The 25,131-nt window shown below is 47.8% G+C and overlaps 2 protein-coding genes across 2 annotated transcripts in view; one reads left to right on the forward strand and one right to left on the reverse strand.

Moving 5' to 3' along the window:
- Positions 1–1,854, reverse strand: part of LOC135901199 (leucine-rich repeat-containing protein 24-like) — a 35,139-nt gene extending 33,285 nt beyond the window's left edge. Inside the window, exon 1 of the mRNA XM_065430883.2 lies at positions 1,513–1,854. Coding sequence (XP_065286955.1) covers positions 1,513–1,521 — 9 coding nt within the window. The 5' untranslated portion in view covers positions 1,522–1,854. The remainder of the gene's footprint in view (positions 1–1,512) is intronic.
- An 11,230-nt stretch (positions 1,855–13,084) lies between these two features.
- LOC135901182 (uncharacterized) lies at positions 13,085–17,435 on the forward strand. The gene is made up of 4 exons (XM_065430870.2): positions 13,085–13,364; positions 13,619–13,798; positions 14,120–14,315; positions 14,624–17,435. The coding sequence occupies exons 1-4, from the start codon at positions 13,171–13,173 to the stop codon at positions 15,683–15,685; spliced, it is 1,632 nt and encodes a 543-aa protein (XP_065286942.1). The 5' UTR covers positions 13,085–13,170; the 3' UTR covers positions 15,686–17,435.
- Positions 17,436–25,131: the final 7,696 nt, after the last annotated feature.

Raw genomic sequence — 25,131 nt, forward strand, 5'->3', positions numbered from 1 at the left:
TCTTTCGCCTTGGTATATGCATGTAGAGATAGCGTATCATGAGATCGATAAGGAAAAAAAAAAAGAGAGGAAACGAGAAAGATACCTCCGCTACGGAAATGGAAAAACCTGCCGTCTCAAAAGATGGTTCGAGTATAGCACACACTGAGGTATCGTGGCACTTGTTCGCGCCCTCAACCTTACATGCTGGCGGCGTTCTGCGCGTTGTCCCATGTTCACATCGGAAACCATCGGAAGACGTCGACACTCAAACCTTTTCTGTTTCTTCGGCAAGTCGCAAAATGTGGCAAACGTATACGCACGTGAATTAAACATTCGTGACAACGACTGAATTCTTAATTACGCATATCTGGCCTTCGCATGCATCCTAATACAGTATACTTAACAATAACATTTATCATCACCATCTGAGAAGATTACGAAGTGCGTATTCAAGGTTGCGCTGACGGTTGCAAGTGGCTGCGTCGGAACTTCCCCGGCAGGAGTCAAGATCGACAAGAGCCAACAGAACATTAAAAGATAAGCTATCGGCGGTGAGGCTAGATATACTTGTCTCGCACCTCGCGAGGTCAGTCAGATGCATTGAAGGCCACGACGACGATCGCATTTTGTCGATAGGCGCGCGTATAGCCATACATATCTGTGTAGCGCGGAAGCGATACCTGCGTAAAATGTGTACGCGGTTGGCACACATACAGTTCTCGAGTTCTACAGTTTCGCACATTCGTAACGCAGTTCGGGACTTATTGCGATCGCAAATGAAGCTAAGGATGTACTTGCTAGGAAAATAGAAAGACAGCATCGAGACGTCAAAGAAAAAGAAAGAGAAAAGTTTGCCTCTTCTCACTTTACAAACGTACTGCGGTGGACATCCGATTGACTGCTCAACCGGGTCGTATAAAAAGCGAGTACCGTTTCCGCAAGTGTGGAAAAGTACGAACAAACCGCACTTGACACAGGAAATCGAGGCGTTGCTATTCTGAGTGCGGCCAGTGGAATAAGAAGTGGGAAATGGTTGGTGGTGAGTGGATTGGGTTGATGGACAGGGAAATGACAGGAAAGCGACCATCGGCTTAATATCCCCCTCACCCGGCCTGGCCCATGCACCAAATAACTCCGATATCGCTAGGATTGTACGATGTATTGCGTCGGAGTGGGCTTGTGCCGGCCAGAATATTCACGGCTGACCCCACCTCCTACAGAAACTGAGCGCGTATAGGAAGATTGCAGACTGTATTAGCGCTCGATCCGTAAGTCCAGCGTGACGCTCAGTGCTCATGTCAGAAGGAGTTGGCACACTCTTCTCGGACGTCTTGACATATCGCTTCGACAAAGAGGCCCAAACTTGAGATAGCGTCGCTTGGCAGCCCACTGGAACCAACTAGCCCGCCAACGTGTTTTAACCGCTGCAACGAATACACGCCCACTCAAAACGCGTAGAGCAGCCAGGCAACGGTCGGCCATGGAATGACCGGAGGCACTGACAGAGGAATGAGCATTGACTGGACTCACCTTTTCCATAGCGGGGTGTGTCGGTGGGGCTGTGCGGACTGGAGTCGGCTGTGTACGGTTATTGTTTGTCGCCTGTCTATGAGCTGCACGGCGATATCGATAAGCGTTGCGCTTTATTCCTGCAGAAGCACGGCGGGAACGTCGTTCAATCAGTCGAGGACCCGCCTATCTTGCACGGCAGCTGCCGCCCCTTATCTGGGGCCGTTCTTGTATTCATTGCTTACAGATTTGGGGGACGCGCACGGCCGAACACAATCGAAACGCAAGCCCGGCAAGATCGGCAGCTCTTCCCCGGCAGGGAGCGCGGGTGCGACTACACGGCAAACGCTTAGCGGAAACCGAACGAAGGAATCTCCATGGCAGCGTCGTTCGAAATCTCCAGCTCGTAAGGGCTGCCAACTTTATGAATGCCCTTAGATCGTAAATTGAAGATAAGCCCGCTAGAGCGCTTATGCAACGAGTACCCCTCGCCCACTGCAACCGCAGGTGAAAGATTTGGACGCTCCAAGACGTGACTGTCTTGTCTGCAAGTGAAACCTTCGATTTGGAGAAAAAAAAAAGGGGGGGACGCTGAAGCAATTGTAGAAGTTCCTCACTACCTGATTTCCTCGAAAACGGTTATATCGTGAGGGAAACCTTTGCAATCGTTGCGGCAACACGGCCGCCATTCGTATAGCCGTTCGAAAGAGACCAACTGGCAGGACAACTTCCAAGGATACATAGCGAATCGGTGGCATGCACCACGGAAAAGTGTTACAAACGCCACCGCACCCTCCCGTAAGCTACAACGCTATAAATGATCGGAAGCAGCGAATCTAAAAGATAGACCACGCGTACGCTGCATTCTGGAAAACCGTTACGACGAAGTCGAAGCGTAAAATTTTAAAGCTTGGATCTTGAGCATTTGAGGGTCCGCTTAAATTTAGCATAGTTTGCATGGTGGCTCGTAGATTAAAACACACGAGCATAATACCACCTGATGGCGTCTTACGTATCAGTTGAAGATATATACACCTGGGCAGGGGCGTACGTAGCTAGGGAGCGGGGTCACAACACGAACTTGCGGCTTCTGAAGGGACCCGTTGGGAAATCTCGCATGTAGCGGCAATTTCAATGACTACAGGCTTGAAAGTCAGTATGCAGATCTTGAAACACTAAACGAGGCGGTGAACGAATGCAAACTTTGTAAACCCCGAGTTTCTTTCACCGCACATTTTGAGCTGTAATGATTTTCTTTTTCTCTCTCGCTGAACGCGAACAGAACTTCAAAGTATATTGCATGTACTGTCAGAGTCTCCTCTATATCTGCCCTGCAACGGGGAAACGACGGCAAACATTCTGAGAAGACGAAGATAGCGTAAAGAAACAATACTCCTAGCAGGGCAAGGTAATTGTGTCTTCTTATCACATTTACTTCAATTCCCAGTTGCACTGATGTCTGGGCAACTACTCCAGGTGTTCTTTAGAGAAGCCTTTCGCGGTGTCATGGTTTGCTACGTGCAGAACGAGGCACATTGCCCACAGGAAGCATGTGGCCTGTTTTTGCATCCAGCGGACCCTTCACCGCGGATTCTTTGACCTACAGGATAATTATAGAATTAACAGCATAGAGATGTCAAAAGAAAAAAAAATGGCATTGCCTCTTCCCAATTTACAAACGTTCTGCGGGCAACATCCGATTGACTGCCCAACTTAACCGGGTTGTAAAAAGCGCGCACTGTTTCAGCAAGTGTGGAAAGCCGCGAACAAGCCGCACTTGACATAGGAAATCGAGGCGTTACTATTCTGAGTGCGGCCAGTGGAGTAAGAAGTAGAAAATTGTGGATGGTGCAACTGCAATCACTTTGAATGGACAGGGCAATGATAGGAAAGCGACAATCGACTTATCTCGATCTTTGTTTTGCTACTTGGGACACTTCCCCTGCCGTGAAACGGCCGTCATACTCGCCCATCTGTCAACTGTTTTCATACTTGTTTCGTGCATGTTTTTATCCGACACTGCTGTCGCATGTGATTCCAACCTAGAGGCCCATAATCACAGCGCCATTTAATGAAAAAGACATTGCGCCGGGCATCGATACCGACTCTGTATACGATGCGAAATGCACAGAACTTCAAGGGTATATGGAAGCGTAGTTGTGGGCTGCAAATGATTAAAAGGAGTGGGCAATAAGGTTACAGTGAACATGAAAACCTCTTACTTCCCGTTGATGAAGACAGTTGCTGTGTTATCCCAAAAATGAAAAATTTGCATTTATATATTCACACAGAACATTGTGCAAAATTACACGAGATGTCGTTCCATACTCATTAAAACCGTATACGTACCACGTGACCTTCCATCAACGTGCTCGCCTCAGTTGCCGTCAAATATACCCGTGCACTTCAAAAAATTTATTTCTTAAATTACGCAAAGGGGCGCATTTCGCCGGAATCACAACGTATCCTGGCAAACTTCCGCCGTCAGCGGGTTGTCCATATCATCTGGGTGCCTGCGCACTCCTCCCTCGACGGCAATGAGGCGGCCGACCCCGTGGCTCGAGGACTCACAAGCCGAGCCACTGGGGCGCCGGGGCTGGGACTGACAGGGGACCGGATGGTTGGCTACAGGGAAATAACTAACCATTACAGATTGGGGAGGGTGCGTCTTGCTCCCGCACACCCATCACCTAAAAGCAGCAGGCGGTGGCATGGCGCCTCCTTCAAACAAATACGTTTCCAAATCCGGTGACTTATAATCATTATTACCCAGACCAATATTCGGCCAATTGTAAATTTTGTCAAGAAATGCGGACCTGGATCACATTATCTGGGCCTGCCCTCGGGCGCCCCGACAGGGCCAAAAAATAAGGATCGGAAGCAGTGGGAGACCGTGTTGCTCAGCTCGGCCCGCGAAGACCAACTTTTGGCCGTCCAGCAGACCCAGGATGCCGCTAGAGCTCAAGCGCTTCTGGCCGCCATCTAGGCGGGGTTGGCAAACCAATCTGCCGGCTACATAAATAAAAGCTATTTCTCTCTCTCTCCTGCCAATAGGAGTTTCGCGCTTTCAAATGTTTTATTGCGATAGCAATTATCGGGACACTCCAGGCGAATTCTCGCCGTCATCGTCGCCTCAATGGTCCGTATAAAGTCCAAGTACGATAAGATCCCATCGGACTTCGCGCGCCGTATGCTGTAGGAGCGAGGAAAATCGTGCGGCGGTGAGCCGAGAAGGAACGAATGAATGAATTCTGAGGTTTTATGAGCCAAAACCAAGATTCGATCATGAGACACGCCGTAGTGGAGGACTCCGGAATAATTTTGACCACCAAGGGTTCTTAACGTGCCCTCTATGAACTGGACACGGACGTTTTTGCATTTCGCCCCCGTCGAAAAGGGGCCGCTGCGGCCGGGATTTGATACCGCGACCTCTTCTTTAACAGCGCAACACCATAGCCGTTAAGCCACTGCGGCGGGTTGCCGAGAGGTACGACGGCTTGACGCCCGTCCCCTGCGCCCAACGTTGAGAGAAGGAGATTCTTGCAGATGGGAAGGAAAGGTTGGGGTTAAGTGCAGCGCAGTAACTGTCTCTCAGCAGAGGACACCTCAACCGCGCTGCACAGGGGGTAGGGAATGAAAGTAGAGGGAGAGAAAGTGCACCAGAAACAGCAGCACGCCGCGGAAATGCGATGGAGCTAAAGGCGGTCGGTCTCATGTGAACAAGCGTGCGCTTGGGGGAGGGGCGCCAGGTGAGCGGCGTCTTCTCCTCTAGCCCGGCCGTGGCTGCGCTTGCTGTCCGCGCGGTTGACGCGACCGGGGCGCCCTATCTTGGAAGTAATCTGCGCCGGGTGCAAAGCTGGAGAGCGGGGTTTGCTGGTGGCTTTATGCGCGCCGTCTTCCCGCGCACCTAATGTTGGAAGTCACGTGATCTTACTTCTCGGAGGCGCGTTGCAGCGAGAGGCAGCAAGAAGCCTTCCGCTCCCATCTGCCTGCTCCCTTGATCACGCCAGCGTTGTGAACGCGTGTTCGCGGTCATCGAACGAGATCTGTTTTACTTGTGCCTGCGTAACACCAAGCTTGTTATTTTAATTACAGTACGCGAATGTTTACTGCAATTTATACGACCGATAAAGCTACGAGCCATACTTCGTGCAGCTGCCTAATACTTTGCTATCGCTACAATGCTTCGCTTTTCGGGCGAAACAGCGACATATTGTTTTCTTTCGTGAAGTTTATACGGATATTTTCTGTTGAAAAGTGGCGCTGCCGGCTTAACTATACGGACAACTTGGTTCACACTTTTGAACGACTGTTAAAAATCACAAAGACTAAGACAAGGAACATAAAGAGGCAGGGCGACCAGCCTTGAAATTAAAGAAAAAAGTAGTTCAATTTGCGTCAGATTTCTATATAGCTACAAGGGGATATTTTCTTCGTCGTGAAACGAAACTTCAGAAAGATCCACACGGGTACGCATATATTATAACCTTCGTTATATCAGCCAGTCATAACGCCAGTTAGAGTTGAGGTCTTTCTTGAAGGGACTTTTTTACCAGCCTGAATCGATAATGAGAGTTCGTTGGACGCGCCAGTCGACGACATAGCATTGGTGGAGGCATGCTCGCTTCTAATTTGACTGACTGCAAGTCTGTTTTGTGCTGTCTACTTGTGCGAGCATCACCTATGTGCTTCCGTGCTTTTGTGCAGTAGCTGTACCGGCGTGTCGAGAAGACGGCGCGGGTTCTCACATTGTCCGCTGCAAAAACGCGCGCGCGAACCGTGGCAACACCGCCCAGTGCATTTTGCTATTGAAGAGTGAAAGGTACAGCGTGCAGGAATCTCCACGCACGCAAAGTGCGTTGCGCACAGGTGCTTCACGCAGTTAGTAGCACACATCTAACAGTTCGCTCTTCTGCAGCTGAGTGCATCCATAAGACAAATGAGCGACTACACGGGGACCAGTTTTCTGTACCAGTCGGCTAGAAGTCAAAATCAATTAACGCTGCCGACGACCAGTCGCATCGCTGGTCGTCGCCGTTGATGGATTATTAGAGTGATCTTTACAAGCTCTTCCACGGCTTTGCAACAGAAAAGAAGCGGCATATAGTTCCCCCTCCTTTAAGAAATGGCGAAGTGGATACCGCAGTCATGCACGGATGTCTGGCGGAGGATCGAACTGTACCAAACCATGCCACGAACGTTCGGCGAAACAAAGTAGTACGTTCAGACCATTGCATACGAAATTTCGTTCATCGTACACTAGGGCGGCTGCAAGTCATGGGAAATAACCGATGGCTCGTGAACGCTACGTCAATGTGCGACAAAGAGAAGCCAATGAGCACAAATATAAGAACTTCATAAACATGCAACGTCCTTCATGTTCTTTGGTGCACTTGGCGCGTTTTAATGTGATCAACTTTCTTAGGATACTTCGCACACTTTTCAGTATTTATGCATCTGCATATATGTCTGTCTATAATCATTTTCCCACCAACTTGGGTCACTATAGGTAGTATAGCAGTGCACGGGCCTGCGCTGGCGCGAAAGCGCGCGAGCCTGGGCTCAGCCCGGCCGAAGCGTTATTCAACGGGCCGAAGCTGAGCCTGGGCTTGAAGCCGCGGGCCCGGGCTGGACTTGGGCTTGAAGGTACAGGCCCAGGGCGGACTCAGGCCCACTCATTAAACCGCCTTCGAGTCGGACCTTTGAGCACACGGGAACGTTGTGTATTGCATGGTCCAAGGCATTCTGTGCCAAGCTGAAGCGACACGTGAAAAGAGCTGGCTCTTAGTATACTTTAACAAAGAAAAAAAAACACAACAAAAACAATTACAAATGAAGTTCTCATATTTTTCCACAAAAACAAACATTGTTTCCGCGTAATTAAGGAAAAATAAATTATACAAAAGACCTCTCTTCAAACCATTTCCCTGTTATCGCTTTTGCGATTGCACGATTACCAATCTCGATACTATTATATTATCTGACCGCTAACGCAAGAGGTGTATCCTGCTACGTGTGCATTTATTTTACGCTGTATGCTCGTGAATTCGTGTATTCGCATGCTCAATGACCTCATACAACCGAATCGTACGAACAAGGTAAATGCATGCGCACCAGTGGAACACTAACCGCTCAGGCAATGGGCCAGATTACTGATGTTCCCATGGGAGAAACAAATATTTCAGTCTTTTATTGCTTATACACTGTAGTTGATTACACCCCGAGAAGGTGAGGCTGATCCATACGGTGAATAAAATCTGCAAGTAGCTATAGCGAGCTCAATTTTAGTGCAGCCGGGTACGTACTACAAGAGAGGAAGACCTGCTGCTTTTGCGCAAGAACATGTAGATTTTTGCCTTCCGCTGGCCTTCGCACAAGCCTATTGTCGTGGCATCGTTTTCGGGTGCAGTAATTTTAAAGCGAAGCTTGTATTGGCTCACATATTTTGGTGGTTTGTGGTTGTTGTGGTGTTGTGGCTTCGCTTCCGTTCAGTTAATTCTCGGTAAACGGATAGGACGGCCACGCGTTGTGCGTTCCCCCGAGGAATTGGCAGCCTTCGACGAGTGGCGGCGAGAACACACCCGTGAAAGTGATCGCTGTCGACGCACCGATCAAGCCCAGGCAATCCGACAGCAACGAGAAGAGAACACACGCGGACCCTAGCTAAGCTAGTAATAAACGCCTGAGCCCGGGCTGGGCTGGGCTAGGTCACGTACGCCCGGGCTTGGTATCACGAGCCCAGGCTTTGCTCCGGGCTTCGTAAGCGTGCCCGGGTCAGGCCCGGGTCGAAAAATCAGGTCCGTGCAGTGCTCTGGGTAGTCCAAGGTCTAATGTGTAGAGCATCGGGCACATGCGCTGAGGGAACCGGATTCGGAACCAACCGATGGACTAGGTCTCCGAGTATGTGACATGGAGTATGTGCCAGGGGCGCAGTCAGGAAAGAGCAGGTGATACGCAGGGCCCATGCCTCCCCCGTCCGTTCTCTTGGAAATTGCTGTGTACCAGAATTCTGCCTGCCCCACACCTCTGTCCCCGGTCAAGTGCATGACTCCCTCCTCACCCCTTCGAGGAGGAGTAGGCAAACTTTATTTTCGTCAAATCTTAAATTTTGTGAATTACTCGGTTACTTCTTCTTCCAGGCGGCGTGAGGTGGTCGTCAGCCTTTGACTTTCGACGATCTCCAAAGCCCATATGTTGATGATCCACAGCTGGACTGCAGGATCCGTGCTGGACACCGCTAAATCCGAGCCCGAAGTGTTTTAAGTTGAAGTTCCACCCTAGGCTTTAGCCCAGAGGAGTTGCTCAATATATGTCAGGTTTGCCTTGTGGGTGTCGCAGTCCTTGCGTTTAGGTGAGAAGCAGCCCGGATATATATATATATATATATATATATATATATATATATATATATATATATATATATATATATATTGTGAGACGAGGTTTAGGCAGCCAGTCTCTTCTTTATTCTCCCGAGACAGAGCCCCACCACCAGGCCCCAAAACGGTGATGATGAGTATGTACAGGTGAGAATATGAAGCGTATGAATAATGCTCACACTAATTGCCCCGCACGCGCAAGCGGCCAGCCAGGCCGCGACTTAGCCAGGAGGGGAACGCCGAACGAATCGTTTTAGGCGCGAAACGTGAACGATCTCCGAACCACGACAACGATGGTCGGAAGAAACGTCTACGGGAGTAACGCGATAGTTCACGGGGGATGTTTGTTCGTTAATAATATAGGGTCCAAGAAAGCGGGATTCAAACTTCTCGCACAAACCGGGTGCACGAATGGGCGTCCAAAGAAGCACTTCTTCTCCGGGACGAAAGGAGACGTCGCGACGAGAGATGTCGTAACGTTGCTTGCGATCTTGCTGGCTGACTTCTGTGTTGAAACGAGCACGTTGACGGCATTCCTCAAGTCTCGAAACGAACTGTTCGGGCGTACTGTCTGAGGTGTTAGTTGGAGCATTGAAGAAAGCGGCGTCGATGGTGAATGTCGGTGAACGGCCGAAAACTAGGTAGAAAGGTGAGTATCCCGTAGTTCGTTGGATAGCGGTGTTGTGAGCAAAAGTCACGAAAGGTAAAAGTTTGTCCCAATTATCGTGGTTTGGCCCGATATACATCGATATCATGTCTATCAGTGTGCGATGAAATCGCTCGGTTAAGCCATTTGTTTGCGGGTGATATGCGGATGTCGTCTTATGAAGTGTGCCACAAGCTCCGAGTACTTCTGCGAGCATTGCTGACATGAAAGTCTTGCCGCGGTCGCTTAACAGTACACGAGGGGCACTATGGCGCAGCACAATGGCATCTAGAAAGAAGGTGGCGATGTCGGAGGCTGAACTAGAGCGTAGAGGAGCGGTCTCTGCGTAACGTGTGAGCTGGTCAACAGCTGTCACGACCCATCGATGACCCGCTGGCGTTATGGGCAGAGGGCCGACTAGGTCTATCCCAACGGTGGCAAACGGTGTCTCGGGACATGGGATGGGCTGTAAAAGCCCAGCAGGAGGCGAAGTCGGTCGTTTCCGCCGTTGGCACTGAACGCAAGAAGCGACGTACTTGGCCACAAAGGTAGACATGCCTGGCCAAAAGAAACGGCTCCTAACGCGGTGGTATGTTTTGTGGAATCCCAAATGGCCAGCAGATGGGTCGTCGTGCAAGGCTTCAAGCACTTGTGTGCGCATCGAGCGTGGAAGAATAGGTACCCAGCTGTGTCCGTCGGAGTTGTATATGTAGCGGTACAGCACATCGTTGTCAAGCTTAAATAGTCGCAGTTGTCGACGTAATCTGGCATTTGGTGCAGATGTAGTTCCGCACAGGCGTTGGATGATGCTGTCGCAGTAGGGGTCAGAACGTTGACACGAGGCGAGGTGAGTGAGGTGATTGGAAGATAACGTGTCAGTAACCATGAGAGGTAATAACGGGAGTGACGACTTAGTCTCATCATCAATTGGCGAGCAATGGAGAGGTGTACTCGAAGCTAATAATGGCAGCGGGCAGCGAGAGAGAGCGTCGGCATCTTGATGCTTTTTCCCAGACTTGTAGACAACGTCAAAGTCGTACTCTTGTAATCGTATCACCCAGCGACCAAGTCGTCCGGACAAATTTTTGATTGACGACAACCAGCATAAGGCGTGGTGGTCGGTTATGACCGTGAAATGGCGTCCGTAAAGATATGGTCGAAATTTTTGGACCGCCCAAACTACTGCGAGACATTCCTGTTCTGTGATCGAGTAATTCGTTTCGGCAGGTGTTAGTGCGCGACTGGCATAGGCAACAACTCTCTCTCGTGAGGTGGTATCACGCTGTAAAAGTACAGCACCGATCCCATGGCCACTAGCGTCGGTGTGCAAGCAAGTCGGTGCGTTGTCATCGAAGTGACAGAGGACAGGGTCGCTGGTTAATGCCTGCTTGAGGGCTTGGAAAGAAAGTTCGCATTCATCTGTCCAAGGGAAAGCAGAGCCCGACGTGAGCAACTTGTGTAGCGGCGACGCCATGGCTGCAAAATGACTGATGAAGCGGCGGAAGTAGGATGCCAGGCCTAAGAAACTTCGTAATTGCTTTTGATTTTCAGGGCGAGGGAAGCGATGCACGGCAGCAACCTTTTCGGGATCCGGTCGAATGCCATCTTTGCTGATAAGATGGCCCAATACTTTGATGTGCTTTCTGGCAAAATGGCATTTCGTTGTGTTGAGTTGGAGTCCAGCGTTGGAAATGCAAGTGAAAACTTCGTCCAAGCGCTCAAGGTGCTGACTAAAAGTTGTAGAAAAGATAACGATGTCATCTAAATAGCACAGACAGGTCTTCCACTTAAGGCTACGTAAAACTGTGTCGATCATGCGTTCAAATGTTGCAGGGGCATTACATAAACCGAATGGCATGACGTTAAACTCCGTCTGGCGTTGCAAAGGCTGTCTTGTCCTTGTCCGCTTCGTGCATGGGGATTTGCCAGCATCCGGATCGGAGGTCTAGACTAGAGAAATATTCTGCACCCTGGAGGGAGTCAATGGCATCGTCAATGCTTGGCATCGGATATACGTCTTTGCGCGTGATCTTATTAAGGGCTCGATAATCGACGCAGAATCGTACGGAGCCGTCTTTCTTGCGAACCAGCACGACAGGAGACGACCAAGAACTGGAGGATGGCCGAATGATGTCTCTTTTGAGCATGTCATCAACGTTATCCGCAATGATTTTCCGTTCTGCGGAAGACACGCGATACGGGCGGCGGCGTACAACCGAACTGCCTTCGGTTTCGATGCGATGTACTGCGACGGAAGTGCACCCCAGAAGCTTGGAGTGGACGTCAAATAAGGCTCTGTGTTTGTGCAGGAGTGCCAGAAGGTCTTCTTTCTGCGCAGTGGTCAAATCGGGATTTATCGCGGCCGTTAAAGCAGCGGCAGCAGTGTGATAATCAGTTGTGGTAGACAAAGGTGGTGATTCGGTGTGAAGCGGTACCAGTGAAAGAGGTTCGGTGTCAGTAAAGCATGTCACAGTAGAGCCCTGGGAGAGCACAACTGGCGAAGAAGTAGGGTTATGAACAGCGACTGAGGCTCTACCGTCCTGAAACCGTACTAGGCTAGGAGTAAGGCTAAGCCTACCAGAAATGCAGTAACCACTCGGTGCAAGGAACACATCACCATTAATAATAGTGTCGGAAGTCAGCGTCAGAATATGCTCAGTGCCCGCGGGAATGAAACAGTCGGTAGACGTGACAAAACGCAGGCTGTGATCATTGACAGAGGACGAAGATTCAGTGTCTGTCATATGAATAGTTCGCTGACGGCAAGAGATTAAAGCTGAGGCGGAGGACAGGAAGTCCCATCCCAAAATCATCGCGTAAGTGCACGAAGACAGCACGACGAACTGAATGTGGTGGAGGATGCCATCAATGAAAACGCGCGCAGTGCAAACACTGGAGGGCTGAACAAGAACTGCATTAGCACAACGAAGGGGAGGGCCATTATACGGTGTCTTCACTTTTCGCAATCGAGAACACAAGTCAGCACTAATAACGGAAAGCGATGCACCTGTGTCAACCAAGGCTTCGATTCGGACACCTTCAACAAACACCAAAAGTACATTTGACGGGCGCTCCGGAGGCATTTCACGTTGTCCAAAAGATGCAGCTTCCCCTCCTGAAGCTGCACCATTTAGTTTTCCGGGCGATGATCGGAGGACGAAGTAGCCGGTAGTAGAGGGGAAGAAGAGCGCCGCAGCGGTGATGGAGAGCGACGACGCGGGAAACGCGATGAACTGGCAGTGTTGAAGTCCTGTGGAGATGGGGAACGTGGTGGATAATAAACGTAGTCAGTACGCCGACGTCGTGGTACAGGGCCAGAAAACTGATCCCTTTCAAAGCCGTCATAGCCACGTCTTTCATCTTGCTGACGGCGTCGGCAAAACCTGGAAATGTGGCCACGGATGCCGCAGTAGTAACAAACCGGTCGAGGTGGGCTCCATGTGTTATAAGACGGAACAGGCAGTGGTCTTGCAGTGAGAGGATTCAGGGACATGTGCGGTGCAGGTGCGTGTTGTGGTGGCTGCTGGGGGGGTGGCGCTATAGGCCTCGTGCACTGCAGCTTCAAGCCGCGCACGTAGCGCCCTCTGTCGCGGGTAACGGCGATTATAGGTTGGGGGTGAATGCGAAGTGGACGCGTTGACAACGTAGGGGAGCATGGCGCCTCGTCGCGTGGTTGTGAAAACCGGGTCCAGGAAAGACAATTCGCCGTATTGCTGCGTTTATGGCTGTCACAACAGCTACAGGAACACTGCTGGAAAATTGCCGCCGATCAAATTCTACCGTTTTCCTTGGAAATCGTATGAGACTGAAAGAAGACAGAGGTGGATCGCAGCTGTCCGCCGAGCAAGGTAAACATGTCTTACTATCGATTGATGCCAGTTTAATGTTGCACATTGGGCTTCTTGGCATATCATGATGGAGGCAAAGTAGTTGCGCATCAAAAACAGAACAAAAGAACACAGACAACACACACCAAAGCGCCAAATGTGTGTGTCGTCTGTGTTCTTTTGACCTGTTTCTGATGGGCTGCGCCTTTTGCCTTTATAATGCCAGTCTGTGCGCCTTATGTATTCAGACACGTTATCTTCTTGCTTTCTAACAGCTCAGAGGGAGAGCTGTGGCAACCGAAAAGGAATGAAACGCGAATATGCAGTGCTCACTTCGTGGGAAACGAGAGAAGCAACATCGCTCAGCACCCAGCGTACATTCCAACAATATTTCCACCTTGCTACAAAAAGAGTGATGCCGCCTTGCCCCAGACAAAACTGGGAAGATTTGAAAGGTAAGTAGAGAATAGTTTCGTGCCGACTTTTACTAGTGTAGCATGATTATCGGAAGTTCGGAATCATTGTTTGGAAAACTACGTGAGCGTTCGGCCGGCGCGCGGGCGCCCGCAACACGTGAAAATAATCGGCATGATAAAGGTGAAGTCGCAGCGCCGACGACCAATCATGGGCAGTACTACGTAAGGGAAGTCTTCTGAGTACAAGTTTTGAAACACTTGGTGGAACCTTGAAAGTGAAACTTCGTAGTTTTGCCCCGATGGTGCATTCGGGCACCTTCTTACGCAGTAACACTCATGCTTTCTGTCTCGTTCTTCTAGGATTCAGCGACGGAGCGCGCTGCGACCAGTCATTGCTCCAACGTGTCAAACTGCCGTCTCCTTGAATTCAGAGGACGACACAGCGGCACTGGAAGAACGCAACGAAATGTCAGACTTGGAAGCCACCGTTTGCTTCAGTCCTGACTCCGCACAGGGCACATCCGCGTCGGAAGAATGCAACAAGTTTGCGTCCGTGGTAAGACTCTCGTTTTTTTACACAGTACACAGTCGGTTTGTGTTCCAAGCAGGCGCATCTTGAAATCTTATGGGCTAACATTAACTGTTGTGCTGATTACATTCTGTTGCTATTTTCTGTTCTACAAAATATATTTTTCTGTACCTAACTAGCTGATACTTATACAGATAGGTTCAAAGATTTTTGTCCATGACTTGTATACTGTTCCAGACAACATACAATGCCTATATTTTGGTCTGTTTGATCATTTTCATGGCAACACAACAATAAGGTGTGACAATAATATATGTTAATATTGAATTTTTCAGATGACTCAGACAGAGAACAGTTCATTCCAGGGGCCATGTAGCTTGTTTCTTTCTGTGGTGTCACAGTGTGATGCATCGACACAAGTGTCTCATATTGAAACTAGAGACAGCAGCGTGCAAGCAGAACCTGCAGTGAGGTCAACCGCCACTGGGCCAGAAGAGCGAAGCTGCGTTTTCCTTGGATACAGCTCTCTTTGCGAAAGGAAAGATGCATTCACAGAACTATGTGGAGTCAGTGCAAATGTGTTTGCCATGCTAATGTCTTTATTTTCATCTGTAGTCGTGAGGTCTGTTGATGTCCCTATCCCTCAAAAGATGGTGATCTTCCTAATGAAGATGAAACTTGGCATTTCATTTGCAAGTATAGCTGTACTTTTTGGCCTGCATCGTACAACTGTTAGCCGCATCTTTTTTTTCGTTTTGAGGAATCTTCTTTACTCAATGCAACACTTCATTCCTGAACCGCCGCAAGCTGCTGTCAAGGCAACTATGCCAGCATGCTTTAAGGTACACTACCCTAACTGTCGTTTTATTATAGACTGCACTGAAGTGAGAACGGAAGAGCCACCTACTGCAGAACAGCGTCGAGCTCTTTTTTCACACTACAAGGGATGCTACACATTGAAGTTTTTAATTGGAATCTTGCCCAATGGTGCAGTGACCTTTGTATCAAAGGCTTATGGAGGTCGAGGTTCAGACACGCACATAACTCTAGAATCAGGCTTTCTCAATCGAATTGAGCCAGGTGATGTTGTGTTAGCCGACAAAGGTTTTCCAGGCATAAAAGCACCAGCGGAAGGAAACAAGGGCATTGTTGTCTTGCCCCCTTTCTCTAAAGGAAATATGCAATTTACATATGATGAGCTCCAGCAAACTTACCACATTGCTCAGGTACGCATCCATGTTGAAAGAGCTATCCAGCGAATAAAATTGTTTAATATTCTTAATTTTCGAGTATCTAATGATCTCATTCCTTATATGAGTGATATCATGCGAATGTGTTGCATCCTGGTGAATCTGCAACCGCCAATTATAAACACACAAAAGCTTGAGCAATCTTAAGACAAATGCCGTAGAACATGGTGCTATTCATTCCGAATTAGGAAATGAACCTTCTCACCCTGTCAGCCTATATTATATGTTAATGTACATGCTACAATAAATTAAGAAATTTCACGAAGATTTACTCCTTCAAATTGAAACTGGCGTGAAAAGGTTCGCCTTCACTGTTGTATTATATGCATTTGCAGGCAATTCAGGACAGCATTAGTCGTTTTACCAGCATTTATCATGTAGGGAACCATTGCATGTGACCTCAGGTGTGTATTGCAAGGAGTACCTAATTGTGAGAGCTAGGCCCATCATTCTTCTTGTGTACAGATTTTATAGGAACTGTGTTGAGTTTGAGGATTTTCACCTTGGTATTAACAATGGAACAAGCTGTAGCCTTGGGCAGAAATGCAAAAGACCTCTGTATGTGAATTTAATGCACATTATAAGACCCAGGCAGCGAAAATTAATGCAGAGCCCTCTACCATGGTGTCTCATAGCTCAAACAGAGCTTCAGTAACCATGCTTTAGAGTTGAAAAGTTAAAAAAAGCAGCTGCAACATGTTCATCTATGTTGTGTGTAAAATAACAAAATTTGACTTAACAGAGTGCACATGGCGCTGTGTACAGTACTTTTAATGAGGTTCCTTTTGATATAATTTCGCTAAAGTGGAACTCAGTGAATGCAAGCTGCATCATTTGCACTCTGCTGTAATAACACCAAGCTTGTTTCACATTTATTGTCTTTGCACTCACGCTTGCAGACAAAGCATAAGAATATGTAATGGAAAAGGAAAAAAAGTCAACTATATAAGCAACAGGTTTGTGGCTTGTAGGCAACACTAGGCAGATCACTAGCAAACTACCAATGGCCTTGTGTGGAACTCGTACAGATATTTCTTAGTGAAATATTTAGCGCGCACAATTGGAAAGGGCACAGTGAAATGGGGACCCACGAGCGCTTACTCACAACTGTATTATTTTCGGAAAGACACAGAACATAAATACCCCAGCTGTCAGCACTGAGCATGTGCAACAAGAGTCGTCAGTATAAACAGAAACAGATTAAAAAGGTTCAACCTGTATTTAAAAAAGCAAATTCTTTGTCAGTGATTGCAACTGATGTTTGGCTTACGCATTTTTCAGCACACATTTGGATATGAAATGCTTCTTTCATGTGTTTGTTTTTATCCGAAAACAAAATGTCGGTGTCGAAAAATACCAGATCATAATGACATAGATTACAGTGGTTTGACAAGTGCGAATAGTTTTCTTTACTGAGAGAATGCTCATGTTCTTTTAGACGGGTGTTTATGCACTGACCGGTTTGTCCTATGTACACGTTGCCACAGGTTAACGGAAGCCGGTACACAACACCTATTCTGCATTTTGTGAATATTTGGTCTTCTGTATGACTGCAGCTGCATTTTTTACCCTGTTGTCAAACATTTGAAATAGCTTGGCACAGTTTTCTCATCAGATCGGAAACAGGGGTGTAGATTGCATTTTGTCTGCATTACCTGCTGGATACCACTGTGGCTGGATATCTTAATAAAGAATAATAATGAAGTGTATGTTAATAAAAAATCAAACCTCCTTACGGCAGCCTGGCCCTTGGTGATTTCGGCAATCTCTAATATTTGATCAATGTTTTTTTGACGAATTGTTTGTAGAAATCTTTTCCAGGGATAGACATCTTTGAGACCATGTTTTGACTTTTCAGAATAAAAGGAGAGGTCGAAGTGACCCTTAGCGCACTGTGTATGCTGCCCTCCGTATCCAGTTTTTTTTTTAGCAACTCTCGGTCGAAGCTGTCGTCTGCTAGATGTGCCGTCGACGGCACCTGGATCATGTCCCTGCGCTCCTCAAGCTCCTTAATGGCACAATTTACACCTGCAAACTGCGAGAAAAGAGCTGCAGGGTTCACCATCTGCAGAATTGGTTTTCGCGAAGGTCGACTTGCAAAATTGATTGCGTCAATCAGCGGCAAAGTCGCATCACACACACAAAAAAAATAAAAAAACGAACTTCCCGTACGGGAAAAGACTTCCTTGATTGATTTTTTGACATCGACGTTGGGACGCGATGATGGTTTCTTCCATGCGCATGGAACATCCGTGCAGATGTATATTCGTATTCATTTACGAATATCGCCATGGCCGCGGCGTGCTTGCACCAGCCTCCACAGCCAGCTTTGCATGTACAGCTTGTGTGCAAAATATTTCTGCAATTTTCTGACAACTAAAAAAGAAAAAAAAATGAAGCGGTTAGCGATATTGAGGCACTTATTTATTTATTTATTTTTTTGAAGAAAGGATCGGTTCACCTCAAGACGCACATCGTAGTCCACGCTTTTCATCTGGGCGACACATTTGCCGACGATGTCCGACGGGCCTCTTGCGTTCACCGATTCTTCTCTTACTGCGTAAACGTGCCTGCTATAGTACAACCTCGCACCCATGCGTAAGCAGCTCTTCTTGAAGTAGCCATCGATATTTTCTATCTTTAGAAAGCCGCAAAACAACACACGCCGATCACTCGTCAACGCCATCTCCACCCATAGCGCAGTGCGCGGCGCGGCCGTAAACAGCAGTGCCCCCAACCTGAAATCTCCGAGGCGCTATAGAGGCAACCTGAGCGTACGTTGGCGTATGGATAGGGTGCGGGCTCGTGATTTGCGGGCAGGTCACTGCAGCTAGCTCTTCCCTCACGATATGGCGTAGGCCGCCACCAGGAGGCGTCAGATGGACCTCAGGAGGGTTGGACGAAGCTTGGGCGTGCAGTTCCTCACGGATGATGGAGCGAATCAAAGCACGTAGCTCGCTGTCGTTGGACGCCTTGAAATCAGATGTGTCAGGGTGCAAGCGGAGCATATGAAGGTCATCGAGACGCTGACACGTACTGATGATGTCGGCGACGGTAGTGGGATTCAGCACTACAAGAGCATTGAATGCCGCAGTCCCAATACCCTTGAGCAGGTGGCGTACACGGTCACTCTCTGCCATCGAGGTGTTCACGCGGCGGCAGAGGGCGAGGACGTCCTCTATGTACGAAGTGTAGGACTCGCCTGAGTGCTGTACACGCTCAGCAAGCTTCTTCTTAGCGATATCGGAGCGGACAGACGAGTTCGCGAAAATCTGGCGTAGCTGGTGTTTAAAGATGCTCCAGTTGACCAAATCGAGCTCATGATTGTAAAACCATGTTTTCGCAACTCCGGTTAGGTAGAAGGCGACGTGAGCAAGTTTTGCTGATTCGTTCCAGTGGTTGAAGTCACTCACGCGCTCGTATAGCTCCAACCATGTCTTCAACGTCGTCACCTGGAAGCCCAGCAAATACCGGTGGATCCTTCTGAGGGGTGGTGACTGTCCAAGAAGGGGTTCCCGCAGGAGTCGGCAAGGTGGATGTCGAGGTACTGGTCTGCTGGTCTTGCGACATGGTCGAGTGCAGGAGGTAGAGGCGGCGACCCGAGCGGAGCTCCAGGGATGTAGCGTAGGTGAAGCTGGAGAGAGACCGGGAGCGAGAGGGCGAAGGGACCAGACAGCACACTCCACCACTTGTGAGACGAGGTTTAGGCAGCCAGTCTCTTCTTTATTCTCCCGAGACAGAGCCCCACCACCAGGCCCCAAAACGGTGATGATGAGTATGTACAGGTGAGAATATGAAGCGTATGAATAATGCTCACAATATATATATATATATATATATATATATATATATATATATATATATATATATATATATTTGTGAGTACTTGCAAGGGTTAGCAAATGAGCCAGTCTGCAACTGTCTCCAGGTAACGTGTTGCAGTTTATCCAGCGATTTATGTGGAGGGGGTATTTTTGTTTACCTTCATGGTAGTGCATAGCAATTTCGTGGAACGTCACAATGCGATCCCTCGCTGAACGCAAGTCGAGGCCTTGCACCGCCTGGCTGACGAAACCTCGGTCATAATTGTGGGCAGCTTCATTTCCTGGGTGCGAGGATTGTGCGGGGACCCAGATGATTTGAATCTGGCGATCAGGTGGTGGATATCTGTTTAGAATATGCGGGGCCGGTTTATAGATTTTGCCACTGGCAAAGTTTGTACCTGCGGCTTTAGAATCGCTCAAAATGATTTTCGCAGTGGTGCCACTTATAGCCAAACCTTTTCTGCTTCCTCTGCATGCACGCAACTGTGACTGCAGAGTGGGCCTGGCCTTGATTGTTAACTATGCCTATAGAGAAGGCATCTCGACTTGGGTATTCTACAACGTCGACTTGGACTGTACTCTTCAGGCCCGAGTAGCGTTTATGTAGTGCTTTCGCTCATGCTTTCCTGCCGTCCCTGTGATGTTCAGGATGCATGTTTTTTGGTATTGGGTCATCCTTAAATTTATGTGGTATATTAGTGGAAATTTACCTATGGAGGTTTGTGTGGATCCGTAACAGATCCTCGGATCCTCAAGTACGTCTGCAGCTGGACTAGTTTTTTTGTGCCTCAGCCAGCTCCTCTGGGGTATTGTGGATTCCCAGTTCTAGGAGCTTCTTATTAGCCGTGTATCTGGGGAGGTAAAAGGTTGATTTGTATGATTGTTTAATTAGACAGTCGATTCCTTTCTTATCAGCAGGGTAGGGGTACAGGTAAGGAAGGGAATATATTATCCGGCTCAGGACGAAGGCTTGGACAAGTTGTCTGAGATCCACTTCCTTCATGCCTTTATTTTTGCTACTCGCTTAATTAGTCTGTTCGTTATGCTAACGCACCCTATGATTTTGTTCAGGGTGACTGCGTTCTTTCAATAGATGAAGCGCCAATAGTGACAGCACACTGGAAGGAATATAGACAGGACAAGGCGCTTTGTCCTGTCTGTATTTCTTCCTGTGTGCCATCATTACTGGCGCTTCATCTATTGAAAGCTATGCACCAACTAGCCCCACAACATTTTTTAGTGACTGTATTCTTTCCATTTTTTGTACATGCGTCCCCAGGGTTCTAAGGGTTTGCACTTGTACGTATGTGCCATCTACCATCACTTTGATGTCCAGGTGAGGCGTTTTTGCTTGTGGTTAAGCCCTTATAATTCGAAGTTCTGACTTCGGGGGGAGCATGAGAGACCTATTTGATTCACATGATATGACATTTGGTCTGCTCCTGCTTGTAGTATTTCCTCTATCTCACTATCGCTTCTGGTGTTAGCCCAGAGGGTGATGTCATCCACGTATAATGGATGTCTTAAACCAGGGATTGTGCAAAGTGCGATAACTAGTCGTATAAGACAGATGTTAAACAGGAAAGGGGAATGTACTGATCCCTGTGGGGCTCCTTTGCTGCCAAGTTGCAATGTGGAAGATGCGACGGAACCTAGCTGGAGTTCAGCAGTCCTGTCGGTGAGGAAGGCTTTCGTATAGTTGTAAGTTTTGTGCCGACACTGAGTTCCTCCAAAGCAAGCACGATTGCTTCATGCTTAATGTTGTCAAAGGCTTTTGTCAGATCTAAGGCTAGGACAGCTCTAGTTCTTTTCCTGTGCACAGCGTGTAAAACCTCTCATGAGGGTCTTAGCATAATGTCTTCCGTTAGATTTGCTCTAAAGCCTATCACAGTGTGCAGGAAGTAATTCCTGTCATCCATGTGGCCCTGCAGCCTGCTTAGAATTACGTGCTCTAGCACTTTGCCTAAGCAGGAGGTGAGAGATATGGGCCTCAGGTTCTGAAAGTCAAGCTTCTTTCCCGGTTTTGGGATTAAGACGATCTTTGCGTGCTTCCAGGATGAGAGGAGTTCCCCCCTTTTCCAACATTCATTAAATTATTTAGTAATGGCTTTGATCCAGGCATTGTCTAAGTTTCTTAGTGATTTATTTGTAACCCCATCCGAGCCTGGAGCCGAGGAGGTCCCGAGTGTTTAAAGCGCAGCTCGCACTTCCGACTCTTGGATCTCCTCGCTTGGATCTCCTCGTCCAGTTTGTGGTTTCGGGGTTCCCGATCGTAGCTCGGCAGAGACTTTGTTTGATGTGTCTACGTATCTCTGTCCGACTTTCTTAACGAGTTCTCTATCTGTGAGTTCTTGGTTCTGTACTAGACTAATGTTTTTACTGCGCATCATTTTGCTGTTCTGCGGATCTAGCAGGCGTCCGAAAAGGTGCCAAGTATCCTTGAGGCCAAGTTTGCCACTCATTTGGTCGCAGACTTGGCCCCATTGTTGCCTGGCAAGCTGTTGTGCATAATCTTCTACCTCTTTGGATAGCTTTGCAATATTAATGCGCAATGGCCGATTGGGTTTCTGCGTTTGCCACCTTCTCTGAAGACTATTGTATGCCTCCCACATATGTAGCAGCCAATTGTCCATAGATTGTGGTGTCTCTGATGATGGGATTGGTTTGGTTAGTTTTAACAACATTGATGAGATCTTTGACTCATTCCTCTAGGTTGCTTCTCCGATTCTCTGTGCTTTGATCACGAGTTGTCTGAATTTGTCCCCTTTTGTAATTTGGACTGGTTTCCTGCCTCTTCCTCCGAGGTTTTTGGCAGTTACAGTAGTTGCCACTATGTAGTGGTCACTACCAAGATTAGTGATGGTTTTCTGCTATGTCACTTGTCCTATATACTTTGTGAGTGTTGGTTCCGGAGATGTGTTAACCTGTGTGCTCCTGACAAACTAGTAGGGGTGATTTGTCTGTGTAGCGTAAGGCGTGCATCCTGGATGTAATTCTAGAGGTATACAGAGCCTTTCTTATTGGCTCTATACACCCAGGCCATGTTTTGTGCATTACTGTCTTGCACTACGACTAGTGGATTCTGTTGAGAAATTTTGTGTGTCCTATATATTGCTTTGATAATGGTAGGGTGTCCTCCCTTTGGTTTGCGGTATACATTAAGTTTGAATGTGACGGGTATACTTACAATTTGTGGAATTGCTTCTACTAGGAGACAGTCCAAGTCGGACCTTTCTCGGTCATGTTTTATGGCCACTGGATTTCTCTGGACTAACGTGGCAATTTGGCACTCCTTTGAAATGTTGTTTTCGCAAGTTTTATATTTTCGCAGTTTAACATTACCAAGTCTTTCCTGCAAGGCAATAATGTCGGGGGCTTTCTTTAAGGTTTTGTATGTGGAACTGCAGGTTACTTCGCTTTTTTCTTAAGCTTCTACAGTTCCATCGCCGAATTGTTAGGTCATTATGCAGTCCCGCCATATTGAAGTATATGGGGGGGTTTCTGGACGCTGCCTAGCTCCTGAAGTCGTTGCACCCTGCTCAAAGGTGGATGTAAAGTTTCTTGTTTGCTTTGTCTGGCCTCAAGTGCTTCGATTATGCTGCCAATTTGTGCGGCGAATTGTGAAGAATTTTGCTCCAGCATGAATTTAAGTTCATCCATGGGGTCTTTTTCAGTCGGTAGGGGGTCGCATTTTTGCGGGGGGTTGCGTTGTGGGGAGGATGATCGCGAAGAGGCTGCATTTGCAGTGGGTGTTTAACTACTGTTTTGATGGGGTAGTGTTGAATTATAGAGCTATTAGTTAGCTCTCTCCCTGTTCTCAGTTTGTCAATTTCTTCCTGTAATCGAGCGACTACAGAGATTAGGTGTGCATTTTGTCTTTCTAGGTGTTGTATTCGTTCTTCATCTGCTTTGGGCCAGGAGGTAGGCGGACACATGCTCACCTGTTTCGACCGGTCTTTGGAGATGCTTCTGGCCAAGGGCGGGAAGGACCTTGACCTGCTTCGACTTCTCGGTCCAGGCCCGCGTGTGGCTGAACTGGACCGGCTTCTTGAGACATGTCCATCATTCTTATTGGGTGGTGCAGGTGGGGTAGCAGGTTTCTTTTGTCTTTTGTAGTGAGCCTTGCATCTTTTAGTTCCAGTGACATGATCTCCCTTGCAGACGATGCATTTCGGTGCGTAATCTGGTTTTTCTTTCTTCGTATGACTTTGTCCGCATCGGTAGCAGAGCGCTTGCTCCTCCCGTGGGCTTCTCCCGCTCGTTGTCCTGGTTTCTGGCAGTTGAAACACTCTTCAAGCTTCAGCTTGAAGGTGTAGCATCTCAAGACACCACCGAAGATCGATGCTCTCCGGCATTCTTGCGGTGTTGATGAAGATGATCAGGATAGATTTAGCCTGACCCAATCTCCTAGCTCCAGCGATTTCTAAGTCCTTGCCTTTGTTACGCTGTTGTAGGTTCCACAACATTTTGTTGTTGCTGTAGCCTGAGTCTATAACAGATAGCCCGTACAGACTTGTCAGGGGGTGCAATGTAGGCATTCAATTCGGTGTTTTCATCCTAGAGTCCCCCGAAAAAAAAAAAAGAACTGGCTGCGCCACTGGTATGTGCCGCTCTTCAGTGAATTTCTTTCACGCTAACTTGTGTTGCTGTGCATCAGCCGCTCTTCAAAGACCACAAAGAAAACTTTACAATTTATCTGCTGCCAGGGGGAATGGAACTCGCACCATAAATATTCAATTAATTTAGTGGAATAAATATTGTTACACACACCACATGCGGAATTCAAGGCGGCGCCGCTAGATGGCACAGCGTGTCCAGAGGGAATATACCTGGGGAAGGCATCAATCAGTCAGAAGTCGAGATAATCAAGAAACGTTTAGAGCATTGGTGGCAAAAAAGCAAGCAAGAGATTGATATGACCAGATCCGTTAAAGGCATAGGTAGCGGCACAAGGTAAATAGAGAAGTTCTGAGGCATAGTACGAAGATTAAGGACACGTATACAAAAATTCTAGAATAAAAAACGTGTATAGCATACCTGATCAACTCAAGCAGACTAGGTGATGATTTGTCACCGCCCTGTTTAATATAGGTTGCCAATAAATCACCATAATCATTGAATAAGGTCACTGGAAGATGGTTGAAGTTCCAGCAACTTATATAGGGAAGAGCGAGAGAAGCCTCGCTGTATACACGTCTTATTATGTAACGCGTTTCGGCAGTGGCAATACGGTGTTCGCTATATTCCTCTTACAGGCGTATAACCGGGAGAACTAGGGGTGCACCTCAAGGGGAGGCAGGGGCGGTGTCACAGGAAGTTGGCTTGCTGAGGCTAGCTGCCCTGCATCATAACTCAGCCTCTTTCCTTCCTCCGTGCATACTACGATCTTTTGTTACTTTTGATCTTTTGTTCTACTTTTGTTAAAGAAATAAAGGATACCCTTATTAACAATAATTTAATTTCTATCTTGCAGGATGTAACTGTGGCTGTTGAAACCAGCGTTGATGTGGTTTAATGTGCAGCTAGAAAGCAGACTATGGTTTTGGTTATGCGTTTCAAAAGGTTTTGGTGATGACAATAGCTAAACGTGCACCGTTCTTAAAGAAAAACATTTATACAAGCTACTTGAAATGCAGCAAAACAGCACTGCTGACCTTGAGATGCGGTGACGATGGTGAACCAATGGCAACAGCCAGGCATGTCTGCTCTCTCTACTGGAGTTCCCATAGACATACTGATGACATTTATTGTTGCACAACTCAATGAGAA

The sequence above is a fragment of the Dermacentor albipictus genome, chromosome 4 (genome assembly GCF_038994185.2).
Source record: "Dermacentor albipictus isolate Rhodes 1998 colony chromosome 4, USDA_Dalb.pri_finalv2, whole genome shotgun sequence".
NCBI lineage: Eukaryota > Metazoa > Arthropoda > Arachnida > Ixodida > Ixodidae > Dermacentor > Dermacentor albipictus.

Coding starts and splice junctions, on each gene's coding strand:
- LOC135901182 (XM_065430870.2), top strand. CDS start 13,171: ATGGCGCCTCGTCGCGTGGTTGTGAAAACCGGGTCCAGGAAAGACAAT. Junction 13,365..13,618: donor GCAGCTGTCCGCCGAGCAAG/GTAAACATGTCT, acceptor GCTTTCTAACAG/CTCAGAGGGAGAGCTGTGGC. Junction 13,799..14,119: donor AAACTGGGAAGATTTGAAAG/GTAAGTAGAGAA, acceptor TCGTTCTTCTAG/GATTCAGCGACGGAGCGCGC.